A 14,644-nucleotide genomic window follows, 5' to 3' on the forward strand; every position below is an offset into this window, starting at 1 on the left:
CACTGGTGAATAGCATGCCAGCTTTTGGAATAAGCTAGTCCTAGGATACTGTCCTAAGCACATGGTGCAAGAATATAAGTATTGGATCTTACTGTTTAAAGCTAACTTTATAAAGCTTCCTGGAAGTTTGTCACTATAATTTATTTTTCATTTGACACCATCTGCCCAATTGACAGGTGGAAAGGAGGCTCAGTTGCTGTCTGCAGCAGCAACCACTGAAGTCAGTGCCACCCCCAAAAGAGCACCAGCCACCTAGCGGAGATCAGAGACCTGCTTGGGTATCATTCTGACTAGCGTTTATGCTCACACACCACATTTCCTTTGGCGTTTGCACCATCATAGCCTAGGGCAGCAGGCAGCCATCTCCTTGATGTGGAACCTGTGCCCCACCCCCACAATCACTCTGCTCATTCCCCCAGCTGAAGTAGTAGCCCAAGAAAGGTGTCTTTTCAAATAGACTGGTCATGGGCCCTTTTACCAGCCTTCTCTCCTGGCTGTTTGAAAAACCCACCACCCCCATGAAAGACCCAAGCTGGCCACACTACTAGTAATACTATGGAAAAGTGACTATTATTGAACTGAAAGACTATTTAACTAAACACTGATATAAGAGCCATGGACAGTGCCAGAATACACAGGCAGACTAAATCAAAACAATGAAGCTTAAACTGTATTAGAAAAACATTCATTATCTGCAGCCTGGTTCTGTCACCTTTCCTCACCAAAAGTTGCTACTCCATGTGAGTATGGGTGACAGAGTCAGAGATGTTGAGAAACGTGTCAGAAACACAGCTCCTAACAAGACAGAACCTTGAATGCTGCTCTTGGCAGTCACCAATATTTCAATTCATTGTTAAGATGTATTGCTCTGTAATGAAGACTACACCTGGCATGCTGAGTAAGATCTTATGTTATTCAGTTAGATTTTAAAGAATATTTCAGTTCTCCCTTAAACAGGACACAACCCAAGAGTTAGCACAAGAGCATGTGAACAGAACTGTAGAAGAGGGAAGGCAGAGAAGTTTATTCCAGCAATACTGCTGCACCACACTTCACAATAATGTGTTCATGAAAGACAAGAATAAACCCAAAAAGGATATAAAACCAAACGCACTAAATTAATGATTTTATTCCTGGCAAACCCACTGATGGGGTGAGCAGCTCCCTTTACTGCCAACTGTGGGGGTCAGGGGTCTCGGTAATGCTGCCTTTAGGCTGTTGGGAGGAGGGGCTACGAGGGAGAAAGTCATGCTCTCCCAAGTCCAATCACCACATCAGCAATGCCTGATAGTGGGAATATGCATCTCTCTCTCTAGCACAGTTTAGGACAGAAGCACCCATCTACTGGGCTAATGACTACTATGTAGCTACCACCAGCACCCTGCAGTGCAATAGTTTGACACTAGGACTGATTCAACCACCATTATTGAGCCCTTATCCACCTTGGTGACAGTAGGACAGGAGCTCCTATGGTCAGTGCTAGCAGACGGTTGGCGCACAGGGAATTCCTGACTTAAGCACCAAAGGGTTACACAGTAAAGGCCACTTACTCCTCTGTACAAGCATCACAAAGTAGTTCTTCCCGACTTCCCCTTGCCCCCCCTTTAATATAATTCTGTACAGAGGCAGTGATCTGAGCACCACCAGTTTCAGCAGCAGCAAGAGTTATTCGCTCAGGCAGTGCAAGGTCTTCTATGTTAGGATATCGTGGGCTTGGTGCTCCACCAGCATTTCCATGCTCCTCACATCTGTGCACCAGAACTCCAGACGGTCCTTCATCCCCTTGATCTGGAAAGCAAATCCATAACAGCTTTAGGAGCCTGGACATAGAAGGGGAAAAGTAATTGCACCTCCCCAGGAATGGGCACTACGCGAGACTGGGCATGCTGCACACTGAATTCAACTACTTTGGAGCAGAAGATTTCTCACTACATTCACTGCATTTAAAGGTGGAACATGAAAGCAAACATGGCTAATCAGAGGCAGGGCCCCAGGAAAAGCATTACCAAGAGTGAAACCAATTCAACATGGGTAGGGCCCTACCAAATTCACAGCCATGAAAAACGCATCACAGACAGTGAAATCTGGTCTTCTGTCTGCTTTTACCCTATAGTATACTATACAGATTTCATGGGGGAGACCAGCATTTCTCAAACTGGGGGTCCTGACCCAAAAGGGAGTTGCAAGGGGTTGCAAGGTTATTTTAGGAGGATCGCGGTACTGCTACCCTTACTTCTGCACTGCCTTCAGAGCTGGGTGGCCGGAGAATGGCACCTGCTAGCCAAGGGCTCAGTTCTGCAGGCAGCAGTGCAGAAGGGTGACAATGCCATGCCATTCTTTCTTCTACACTGCTGCTGGTGGTGGCTCTGCCTTCAGAGCTAGGCTTCCGGCCTGCAGCCACTGCTCTCCAGCTCTGAAGGCAGCGCCACCAGCAGCAGCAGCGCAGAAGTAAGAGTAGCAGTACTGCAATCACCCCACAATTCCTTTTGGGCCAGGATGCCTATAATTACAACACCGTAAAATTTCAGATTTAAATAGCTAAAATCATGAAATATAGGATTTTAAAAATACTATGACTGTGAAAATGACCAAAATGGACTATGAATTTGGTAGGGCCCTAAACATAGGACATCAAGATCCCAAACTTGACCTCAAGATATGGTATGATAGGACTCCAAGATTCTAAGTATGTGGGTTTCTGAGAAAGCTTTTAGAAAATGAGTATAATAAAGGAGGAAATTTTAAGGGAGAATCATTTTAAGTTTTGCAAAATGAAGCAGTCCATCAGCTGTGACAGTGTCTCATTAGGACAGCAATGTGCATTTCAGTTTCACTCAAAGCAAGGTCAAACATTATTTCCCTCTCCCCAACCAAGTGTTTTTCATGGTTTAAAGGTTTTTATATCTCAGAAAAGCTATTCAAAGAGTTCTTCACACCTTCTTGTTACACATTCGTTATGGGAAAAACTAATTAATCATGGAAGGCAGGGATGGTACAGATATAAGGTCTTCTAGCCCATCCCCCTCCTCAGGCAGGATTGTTATCTATAGCATTTACTAATATGTCACAGGCCTCATATGATGAGGGACCAACCCTGAGAGACTATTTAGCTCTTAACCTTTCTTCCAAAGTCAATCCCTGTTAGATGCAAGGTCTCAGATATAGAGGATGCGCAACACAGCTTAGTTATTAACCTGAAACTAAATTTTCGCTTCATTAAATTTAAATTTGTTACATTAACCCAAGTTTTTGTCAATTTATATATACAAGTGTGCATGTGTGATGTGCCTATAGTTTGCATGGCCCTATTCTCAGAATCTCTCACTTATTCCATCCATCATGTTCCCAAGGAAGGCTTGTGAGTACAACTGCAAAGCTTAGTTATGGATATCTGGGTTGAAACCAGGAACTTTTCAGATAGTGTTTTCCTCTGGAAGGGGAACCTTTGCTAACTCTCCTCTCCAAACCACTGCAAGAAATGGGCAGAGCCAAGGTCTGAGAACTACAATCTTATTAACAGCTTTCATGTCAGTACTCAGGCCAATTACAGATTGAGAAGGTGAGTTGCCACTGGTTAAGTATTTCAGCTGACATTACCTGCTGTAAATCCAGCACACGCGGTTGGACCCAGGTCATGTGCACTTTCTTATCCACTTCATCAATACTGCCCTTTACTAACCCTACTGAGAGAGCCTTCATCACCAGCAGTTCCACCTGAAGATAGGAAGAAAGGGATTAAGAACCAGTCATTTTTCACAAACACTCCCCAATTCTTTTAAATTGAGTCATTTTATAATCCAGTCATTAGACTACTGTTCGCCACAGCACAAAACAAAACTGAAAAGTGGCATAAGGCAACTATCTCCATGACAGATCACTTGACCAAGCTGGGCAGCATTCTATACAAACATCTGGATCCACAGGAATTAAAACTGTGTGAGCTTGTTCTACTAAGGAACGTGAGGGCCACCTGTGTCTGAGACAGAGCAGGAGATGGCAATTCATTCTTCCTCTACAGCCAAAGGATTCTTTGCAGTTAATTTGCAAACATTAACGCAGTGAATTTTTCCCCCACTATTTGACAACATATAGAAATGAATCTATTCTGCAGATATTGTTGGAAACCTCACAATCAAGTTACTTATTGTCATCATTAGCATTAACACAACTCACCTCATTCACGGTGACTTTGGCATTTTTAGCAATCTCTTCAAAAGTGAGCTGTCTGTGATTGGCTGGTCGGGTGAAAGTCATCTAAAGGCAAGCAGAAAATCAGCACTCTTCAGATTTCTTCTCTCAAGATGTATTGAGTCTCCCTAGTACTGTCCTCCAGAAGCCACAGGGTATGTCAACACAGCAATTAAACACCCATGGCTAAACCAGGTCACCTGACTTTAGCTCCAGGGGCTCAGGCTGCAGCGGTGTAAAATTGCTGTGCAGATGTTTGGGCTGGGGTCTGAGCTCTGGGACTCTGCAAAAGGGGAGGGTCTCAGAGCCCAGACTGCATCTCAAGCCTAAACACCTACACAGCAATTTTTAGCCCCACAGCCCAATCTAGCTGACCCGGGCCAGCCACAGTCATGCCGCAGGTCTTTTATTGCAGTGTAGATGTACCTGCAGACTTGAACCTCATCTCTACCTGTGCAAATCAGAGGCTCTGATAACAAAGGGCCAACAGCAACTAGTTCCCCCTCTATTTTTTTAATAAGACTGCTTTACTGAAGATGGTAAAGTAAGCAGCAGTCACTCCTCCTCCACTCCCCCCATCTACCTCCCCAGGAAAAAATTACTCAAAGAAAGTAGATTCTAATCCTGAACATGGAAATTCTCCATGCACATCATGTTATTGGCATAACTGCAAGTGCTTAAGAACCAGTAGACCAGTGGTTTTTAAACTTTTCTGGGGACCCAGCTGAAGAAAACTGTTGATGCCTGTGACCCAACAGAGCTGGGGATGAGGGGTCTGGAGTTTGGGAGGGGCTCAGAGCTGGGGTGCAGGGGTGAGGGCTGCAGGGTTGGGTCAGGAATGAGGAGTTCAGGATGTGGGAGGGGGCTCGTGGTTGGAGTGCAGGAGGGGGTCAGGGCTCTGGGGAGGGGATGCAGTCTCTGAGCTGGGGCCAGGGATGAGGAGTTTGGGGCACAGGAAGGGGTTCCAGGTTGGGGGGGGCTTAAGGCTGGGGCAGGGGGTTGGGGTGCAGGAGGGGGGCAGGGCTCTGGCCTGGAGATGAGGGGTTTGGGGTGCAGGAGGGGCTCCATGTTGGGGGGAGGGCTCAGGGCACAAGCTCTGGGGTGGGGCTGGGGATGGAGATTGGAGTATGGACTTACCTACGGCGGCTCCCAGTCAGCGTTGCAGCCGGGGTGCAGAGGCAGACTTACCTCCTGCCCTGGCACCGTGGATTGCGCTGCGCCCTGGAAGCAGCCAGCAGCAGGTCCAGCTCCTAGGCATAGGCGTACAAGCGGCTCTGCACAGCTCTCACCCGCAGGCGTGGCCCCCCCGGTTCCCAGCCAATGGGAGTGCGGAGCAGGTGCTCAGGGCAGAGCCCCATTGCCTCCCTGCCTAGAAGCCGGACCACTGCTGGTTGCTTCTGAGGCACAGCGCAGAATCAGAAAAGGTAGGCACTAGCCTGCTTTAGCTGGATAGCACCACCGACAGGACTTTTAACGGATTAGGTTACCCATACCCATTGGTGACAATGAAACCAGGCCTTGTACATGCAAGAAATGCCAGAAAAAGTATTTCTGTGTCTTAGATGTTAAAGGATTTCCTTGCAAGGGGAGGGTTTTCAATCCTTATCCATTTGAGGTGAGAATTTGGGCTGTTCTTTAGGCAGTTATGTTGAGACAGTTTAAGAGCCATCCCTTCAGATGGCGTCTTTGGAAACAACTTTTTTGGCTCTTGCTGTCTCTTACTAGCATCTACTGGCACTTTCTTCCAGCAGCATTTGTCTTTGAGCACCACCAATAGGCAAAATCATGTAATGTTACCATTAGTGATTTATATCTAAACAGCAACTATATAAAATAGTAGTAGACTGAAAGCACCGTGCACACAGCTCTCAACTCACAAACAGAATCTACTTGGACACTACAGGGAAGTTAATCATGGGGGCACCTTCCAGTCCCATATAACAGATAATTGGGATGCCCAATCAGGGTCTCAGCTAGCAGCTTACCTCCATGAGGCACAGCAGCTGGATCTTCTTCAGGAGAAGAGCTTCATTTGCAGCCAGGTCTGGCTGTGAGATAACAAAAACATTAAGCAGCTGTCTATGAATAAAGTTTATTTTTCTTCTGTTTCTCTTTTTTTTAAGAAACATCCTGTGCACTAGAAATGAGCCACACAGAGGATAAATACTCTATCATCTGTCTTGCTTCTGTTCCAAAAAGCCCTGGATTCAAACCCAGTAACGGCTGACCACTCCATATAGTACTAACAAGGGGATGGTGTACTGTTAAATGCTGTCCTCCGCATGAGATGCAAAATCATGGTCCTTAACTAAGGGCTGTCTAGATGGACAATAAAGATCTCTGGGAGCTATTGCCGTATTGACAACTTCCTGCATAATCACTGAAATATTAGTATTGACAATCATTACTTTGCAATGGTTCTGGGAATGTGAGAGGCACTTTCTTTAGTGTTTTCCATAGCACCTTGAAAATGATATTTAAGTGTGTCCCAGGTAAGTTAGATTGGCACAGCAAGAGCCCTCTGCTCTTGTTTCCTTGGTTACAGAAGACTTTCTTCCATTCTTTATATTTGATTAGAATACATACATGAAAGTAATCTAGTTATGGTGGGAAGGTGCTGTTAGAAACGTTATGGTGGAGATTTTACATAGACTGAAGTCAGGAAAACTAGAGTTATGGGTTATATATTATCCTTAACTCTGTCCCTTTGTACTCCCACATTATTTTATTATTCTAGCTGATGTCTATGCATTTATCAGGGCACCATGAAGTTGTGTTTCCCATCTCACTCACTCACCTGCTGGCCCCAGGCAGTCTTCAGAGCCTGGAATTTCTCTACATTACCACTATTGAAGGAATAAAGTGTGTCAATCAGCCACTGTCTGTCAGTGTTTCTCAAGGACTCCAGCACAGGGTGCATGAGCTGTGATAAATAAGGCAGGACAGCGTTACTGACCAACTATAACCAATTCCCACCATTCAACAGCTGAGACAACCCACAGTCTACTTACCAGCTCCCCAAAGTTATAAACTCCTTCTCCTAGGAGTCCTGCCAGCCCCAAGGTAAAGGCTCTCTCCTGCTGCTCTGACACTGCAAGGAAGAATAGTGTGTGTAAAGCGACAGCTTCAACCATATTGCTCCTTCCTCTTTCAGTATGTATATATGATCTCTTTCAGATTTTTTGGTCATCATCACCTCCACATTTACTCAAGACTGCAAACATGATCAAATCTAATCTTAATCCATGTAAAATGCAGTTCCATGCCAATACTAGAGGCTGTAAGAACCAGTGTGTGACAGAAATCCACTCCAGTGCAGCCTGAGGGTCTGAACTACTTGAGGTCACTGACTACCTCAGTGACCTGCTTGCAGCAGAGCCCCCCAGAGGAATACCATCACTTACCATATCAGCAACCCAAAGGAGATCACAAGAGTTGAGAAACGGTCATTTACTCTCCGCTACCTTACTGACAGTCTCCCCACCCCCATACATCTTGGGAAGAGCAGCCCTGAGATGAATGAGCAAGCTGAATTCATCTCTCTGGGTGCACTCTACTAGGTTAATGGTGGAGTTATATAATACAACAATGCTGAGGAAAGCTGACTTCCCTATGTGCTACGTGCCTACACCTGGACTACACTGGTGGAATAGGCTAGGACTGAATGAACATGGAAACTGCAGTTCCCTATATCTGGCACAAGGAGGCATATTTACCTGGCAGATCCTTGACATCAATACAGCCCAGGAACCGCAATGCATCTTTATAGTAAGAGGCATGATTCCCAATTGTCTGGTAGTACTTGCTGGAAAGGTCGTAGAAACGGCTGTGAACAGATGTCACCCCAGGGAGATTGTTCAGCATCTCCTCAACATCCTCTATGGTCTCCTAAAGAAAGGAGAAAGTCCAACTCTTGACACAGACATTTTATACACACCTGTACCTTTCACCTCCGCCACTTGCTATTTTAGTTAGTCTTGAAATTTACAGCTTATCACAAATTATATTAACATGTTTAGTACAAAAATCCCATCCAGAGTGAATCAGATGAGAGTGCAGCTGAGAACATTAGTAACAGCATTTGAAAAAGCAAGACAACTCCCTTTCTCCAAAAAAGTCTCATTCATATTTACAAACACTGGTCAGTGAGTGCACTTCTTGACCTTTGAAACTTCATATTTCCATTAATACAAGAACATGAACAAATGAGGGATCCCCGTTTGGTTCATGTTGGTGAAAATAATATATCATAACTTTGCATAATAATTATAGAAATGTAGGGCAGGAAGGGTCCTTGAGAAGTCATGACGCCAGACCTCCACACTGAGAAAGGATCAAGTAAACTTAGCCCATCCCTGACAGCATTTGTACAATCTGTTCTTAAACACCTCCAACGATAGGAATTCCACAACTTTCCTTGGAAAAAACATCTGTCTAAGTGGATTCCCTCTTACCCAAATGCTCCAACTTATGTCAGTAAGCTCCCTCTCCCCCAAAAAAGGTCAACCAAGAAGCTAAATACAGATATACAATATTTCTTAGCTCTTTGCCAAACCACATACATGATGCTAAATTCGTAGAACCACCCCGAAGTTGCAGTCCGAGACATGGAAGGGTTAACTCAAGGGTTTTTCTAGCTCTTCTCAGAGGTAGCTGCTGATTCACACCAGTGAAGATCTGGCTCCATATGGGTCATTCATTAGTGGTGATAGTCATACATTAGAAGTATATGCCACTAGCATCTCAGCTAAAGGAACAACACTGGAAGTAACAGCCAGTGTTATCAGAACTAAGCAAACACTTTCCAGCCTTCCAAATAGAGCTGGATTACCAGGAGATCTGCCCATGCTGCCTAAAGGAGGTTACAGATTAACTTAAATTCACAAAATTCAACAGACACAGAAAGAGTGGGGCCGCTTCTAAAGGCTAAGCAAGTGCATGGGCATCCAGATGAATTGAATGCACTAAAACGGACAGAACCTAAATGCCAACATAATCTCACCTTTGTGACCTGTAGGTCGCCAATGTTTAACTTCAGAGCCCCAATGGCTGTTTTACATAAAATCACAGCTTCATCACTGCTTTTCACCTGCAACCATAACACAGTTACACATCAGAAAAACATAACTGTTCCAGCCACGCAGGCAACTACTGATAGTTAAAGCATAACAAGTGCTAATTTAGTTAGGTTTTGTTTCTTGTGTTCCCAAATCCAAATCCATGTTGGCTTGTTCATAGAGAATAGTATGAACTGAATATAAACACAGATGTAAACATATCTACCTGCACAGACCTACGTATACATGTAAAAAGCAGCAGATATTTTATTTAACTGTGTGCCAACAGGAAAAAACTTGGATTTCACAAATACCTTTTCTCGAGTCTTTTCCAGGAAAGTAAGGGCCACATTGGGATCTAACATGGAGCAAGAAGAAAAGCATATTAAGGATCCAAACAGCAGAATATTTGAACCTACCACAAGAAAGTACCTTGACTGGCTCCACAGAATTCAGAGCCAGATTCTCAGCAGGTAAAAGCCATCATATGAACTATGCTGATTCACACTAGCTGTGGATCTGGCTCCGTACGCATCAGCCATCTCTCCAGCAAGGTCCCTTCTGCAGCAGTAATTTCAGCATTAGTTGGTAAATTCTATGAGTTTATGTTTTTCACTTTCAATACTGTGCAAACCAGTTGCCTCGTTTTCACATTGAAGTCTTAGCTGTTGCCATCAGCCAGTTAAATCCTACGTCTAATAGCCCTAAAAAGTCACCATTAATACTAGAAACGTTACTCACCTGTCATCTGTCTAACTACATGAAGAATGATCTCTACCAAGGACAAAGGATTCACCCTGAAATGAACAAAATGGAATCAGAACAGTTAAAATTAAGAGTGCACAAAGTACACACTTATGTACAAGTAGCCAATCTCACCTGTGTTCAAACTCACTGATGAAGTTATCATAAAGCTGTGGGTGGTAAAAAAAATTTGTGACAGCCAGTTAGTGACAGAATATTTCATTACAGTGAAATAGGCAACTTGCCCATCATTCAATATAAACTCCTCCCTCAAAGTAATTTTGTACCCATAGAAGGAGAAATCTAAAATGTACTGACACTAGACTACAGAAGCCAAAAATTGCTCATCTTATGAAGAGCAGTCTCCAGGATCGCCTCCCTGCTGTGGAGAGTGATTCACCAGTTAATAGATTAATGAGATAAGAAGACTAGTCTTACCAAGAGGGGGTTACCTAGGTCTGTTTACCCCTCTTTGTTGTGAGGGGCCGCTATTCCGCTAAGTATCCGTATAGTCAATAGAAGCCTAGCTATTTCAGGTTTTTCTACACACTCCACATGCAGGGCATGTCCAAAAGCTCAGGGCTTTCCTCACGGATGTCAATGTCTTTTTGGTAAACCATAATTAGATATAAAAATGCAAAGAAGAGGGAAATGAGCAGAAATTAATTACAGGAGTACCTAGATTCATTTAAGTTCAGATATCTGTGTGCTGCATTCTTAAAGATGACAATATGCCTAAACTGGAAGAGGGGAATGAAATCTGCTCTGATACCTGAGTTTGTGAACTCTCAGGAAAACCACTCTGTGCATATACACAGTTAATCTCTTTGTTGCCAAGACTGAAGAAAAGCCTTTTTAAAAAAAAAACACAGGTGAACCAAACTAAGACCTGTGAAGACCTGAAACTCATCTCATTCCATTCCTTAACTTAAAGCGCCATTATTTTATCTAAATCATTTCAAGCTTCAGAATGTTTATAAAACATGGCCAGACTATGCCCAAATCCAATCCATAAATTTCTAATACTAATAAATTGTATCTATTTGTTGACATTTTGAAATAAATATTCAAACCCTTCCAAATAGATGGGGTGCGGTTAGGAAGTTTTAAAGCATATTTTCCAATCCCACAATGTTTTGGCAGGCCTTCGCACAGCTATTTCATATCAGCCCAAGAATGCTCACACTGTCATCTTTACACTGACACCCGCTTACGAATCAATCTATTCACCTTGATGAGTCCATCTCCTTTAGCAAAGCAGGGGTCCTGCACAAAGTCCAACACCTGCAGAGTCAGCTGGTGCCAGAGTCTGAAAAAACAAAAACAAAGAGGCCCCTGGCATAAGCAAGCATCAATACAATAAGCAAAACGATCAGATGGACACCTACTGAAATACAGAGGCAACTGTTATAAAGCTAATTTCAATTAATCCATAAGGAAAACTATAAAGGATAATTTATGACTCAATTCAGCAATAGTTCTGAAAAAATTAAAGACTTCAACTGGCCAGGACCAGCAGACTGGTGCTTATAAATATTCTAGACCAGACTTCAATTAAAAAATGTGTTCTTCAACCTTTTCCTCATGCATACTTCAGAGGAATAGTAAACACTGAGTGCAGATTTCTGCAAAAGATCTCAAAGCATATAAGTAATACGAATCAACCCTCAAAACATCCTCCAAGGAAAAATATTACTTTCCTCATCTTACACATGAACAGGCAGCAAGAAGTCACAGGGAAAACAGCAATCTCTAGCCTATTTCAAACTCCTGTCAATTATTTTTAAAAAGTTGCAGTATGGTTTCATGTTCTACATGCATTCCTCCACCCATGGCAATTTTTGTGGTTTCAACAATCACATTTTCCTATATTTTAAAACTGATTTCTCTCTGTTGTTGCTGTGAGCAAGGCTGACAAAGAGGTGAAAATCACTAACAGAAAGAATAAAACTGACTATGTATAAAGTGGGGTCAAACAAAATAAAACTGAAAAAGCATCTCAAATTTGCTATAAATATCCTAGGTGTTTTTTGTAGCTACTACAGATAAAAGATATCAGATGACTGAGGGTTTTAAATTAAAAGGTGTCTCTTCACTATGACATTAACTGAAGAGTACTGAATGGCACTACTACAAGGGGGATTGCATTTCTTGAGCACTGTCATTTCCTGTAACCCTCATTGCACCCTGACCTCCTTCGGACAACAAACATTACTGACAACAAAAATTACCAGGAGGGGGGACTGGAGCCCGAGCCCGCCGATAGCCCCAACACCCTGGGCTGGGGAGGGGCAAAGCCCAATGGCTTCATCCTTGGCCCTGGGCCCCAGCAAGCCTAACACCAGCCCAGGCGACCCCACTAAAATGGGGTCACGACCCACTGTGGGATGCCAAGCCAGTTTGAGAAGCCCTGCAGTGTAACCCAGTTACAGTGGAGATGTCAGAGTGCGCTTCTGACGCTGCACTGAACCTCCCAGGTAAGTGCACGGGAGACGGGGCGTCTGCACATAGATGCAGGATTTGCTCCCGGGGCGGGTCTCAAGAGCAGACTGGGGTGGGTGGGTCTCCTGGCGGAGGAAGGCGGAGCCTCAGCACCAGCTCATGGAGCAGCCCTCAAGCAAAGCGCTCCAGCCTCCCAGCACCGGGGCAGAGCGCGACCCCGGCTCCCAGCAGCCACCAGGCCCCAGCTCGCCCGGGGGGAACGGAACCACCCCCGCCCCATCCCACAGCAGCGGGCAGCCCCCGCTCCCCTTGGCGCCGGCCCCCCCGGCCGCTCACTTCTTGGTGTAGAGCTCCTCCAGGCGGTGCCACACGGCGGCCTGGCCCGGCCCGGAGCTCTGGCTCTGCTGCAGGAAGCCCGGCACGTCCTTCATGATGGCGGAGGGGGAGGGGGCGAGAGCGCGGGGAGGCGGGCGAGATGAGAGAACCCCAAAGATCAGGAGGCCAGGCCACCCGGCTACTACCGCCGGAAATGCACACTCACTTCCGGTAACGAACCCCCATCGCGTGCGCGCGCGCGCGGCATGACGGGTACCGTATGGCCTCGCGTAGTGTAGCCCCGAAACCCCGCCTTCGAGAGGGAGGAGCAGCTGCCCGGCCTGGGCCCGCTGGCCTGGTGCGGGCGCAGGAATGCGCGCTGGTAGCCATGGCAACATGTGCGAGCTAGGCCCTACAGCGCGGAGCAGGGAACGGGACACAGGCTCTGGGGGACACGGGCAGCCCAAGCCTACGGGGTGGAAGTTTCCATCTCCAGCAGCCCAGCACCCGTCCCAGCACCATCACAGCTGCTCCTCCACGTGTGGCCATGGCAGTGCCTTGCACCAAGCGCCCTTGGCCAACACTAATTCATGGCCAGCCTGTCCAGCGTGGTGCATCGAAGCGCCATGGCGTGGGGATGCTGTGTCTCAGCGCCATGACGTTTCAGAGACCTCTAGATCAGCCGGGACCATGTCACAGACACAGTTTTGTGGCTCTCGGGACTCCCTCCTGCCCCTGCTAAACACACGTTACTGCATTCAACAGTGAAGGTCTCCTACCCCCGTCCCCAAAAAGTGTAACTGTAGCAATTTGGAGTCACCATTGATTCTGTTTGGGGTGGCAATGTTTCTCAAAAGTCCCTGAAGGGGGTCACACAGGGTCACAGACCTGCCCCCCAAAAAAAAATAAAGCTGAGCTTCTGAGGGTGGCCCTTTACACGCTGTCTTACCAAAGCTGCTGCTTCCAGATAATGATAGAGCCCCACTTTTTTCAGATGACTTTAAGCATTTCACTAAAGTACCCCATTCTCATCTTCTTTCCCTGCCCGAGGGACACCCTGCTCTGAAGGCCAACCATTAGCATGAAGATAGTTGAAAGTCATACTAAAGTAAACAAATTATAGTGTTTTTACTTGAAATTCTACATTTCCCCAACTTTGGGGGAGGTGACCACACAGAGACAGTTAGTTGATTTGGCCTCTGTCCCTTCCTTTGCTAAAAAGGAGGAAATCCTAGTGCATTTATTAACAACTTGGTGGATGGAGGGGAGAGTACACTAATGGCAGCAGTGGACAAATACAAAGATGCTTGAAAGGGCAGCAAATGTTGTATGACAATTAAAATAGAGTAAGAGCGAAATAAATTTTTTAAATTGCATAAAATCAGTAAAATGAGGTTCAGCAATTTCACATAGGGAGAGAGAATCAAATACAGAGGTTTACAGTGGGAAAATAATGGCTCAGCAGGAGAATTGCAGGTGGGGATCTCTGAGTGATTTCGGTAGATGATAAAATGGATAGGAACCAATGCAAGGGGAGCTATTGGGGCACTGATAAATGGATCAATTTGCTGCCTAATTTCAGGCCTAAATTAGGAATGGTGGCAGTGATATCTGAATGATAGGAACAGTGCCCAATGCTACAGTATGAGGGCACTGAATTGCTGGAGATGTCACCTTTTAGATTAGGTAACATCAAAGTTCAGAGCACGCATGGTCATGAAAGATCCATGGCACATTTTGAAAGATTTGGTGTTAATTACAATGTCCAGGACACTTTCCCATCCAGCACAGCACCTCTTGCAGGACCTATATTCAGTACTGCCAAATGCATATGTTTGAAAATCATAAACTGGGCTCTCAAAATCATGAGATTGAGAACAAACCATTTTGGTTTCTTT

At 45.2% G+C, this 14,644-nt stretch overlaps 1 protein-coding gene across 1 annotated transcript; it reads right to left on the reverse strand.

Annotated features, from left to right (window-relative positions):
* Nucleotides 1-1,000: 1,000 nt before the first annotated feature.
* PSMD13 (proteasome 26S subunit, non-ATPase 13) lies at nt 1,001-12,985 on the reverse strand. The gene is made up of 13 exons (XM_030560792.1): nt 12,768-12,985; nt 11,220-11,298; nt 10,125-10,159; nt 9,987-10,042; nt 9,560-9,603; nt 9,191-9,277; nt 7,905-8,076; nt 7,200-7,279; nt 6,986-7,111; nt 6,174-6,236; nt 4,174-4,254; nt 3,598-3,714; nt 1,001-1,788 (listed from the first exon to the last, which is right to left on the reverse strand). Exons 1-13 carry the CDS (start codon nt 12,860-12,862, stop codon nt 1,693-1,695), a joined length of 1,131 nt encoding a protein of 376 aa, XP_030416652.1. The 5' UTR covers nt 12,863-12,985; the 3' UTR covers nt 1,001-1,692.
* Between the last annotated feature and the right edge of the window lie 1,659 nt (nt 12,986-14,644).

This window comes from Gopherus evgoodei, chromosome 4 (assembly GCF_007399415.2).
Source record: "Gopherus evgoodei ecotype Sinaloan lineage chromosome 4, rGopEvg1_v1.p, whole genome shotgun sequence".
NCBI lineage: Eukaryota > Metazoa > Chordata > Testudines > Testudinidae > Gopherus > Gopherus evgoodei.

Coding starts and splice junctions, on each gene's coding strand:
- PSMD13 (XM_030560792.1), bottom strand. CDS start 12,862: ATGAAGGACGTGCCGGGCTTCCTGCAGCAGAGCCAGAGCTCCGGGCCG. Junction 7,280..7,904: donor TGATGTCAAGGATCTGCCAG/GTAAATATGCCT, acceptor TCTTCCTTGCAG/TGTCAGAGCAGCAGGAGAGA. Junction 7,112..7,199: donor TTTATAACTTTGGGGAGCTG/GTAAGTAGACTG, acceptor TATTTATCACAG/CTCATGCACCCTGTGCTGGA.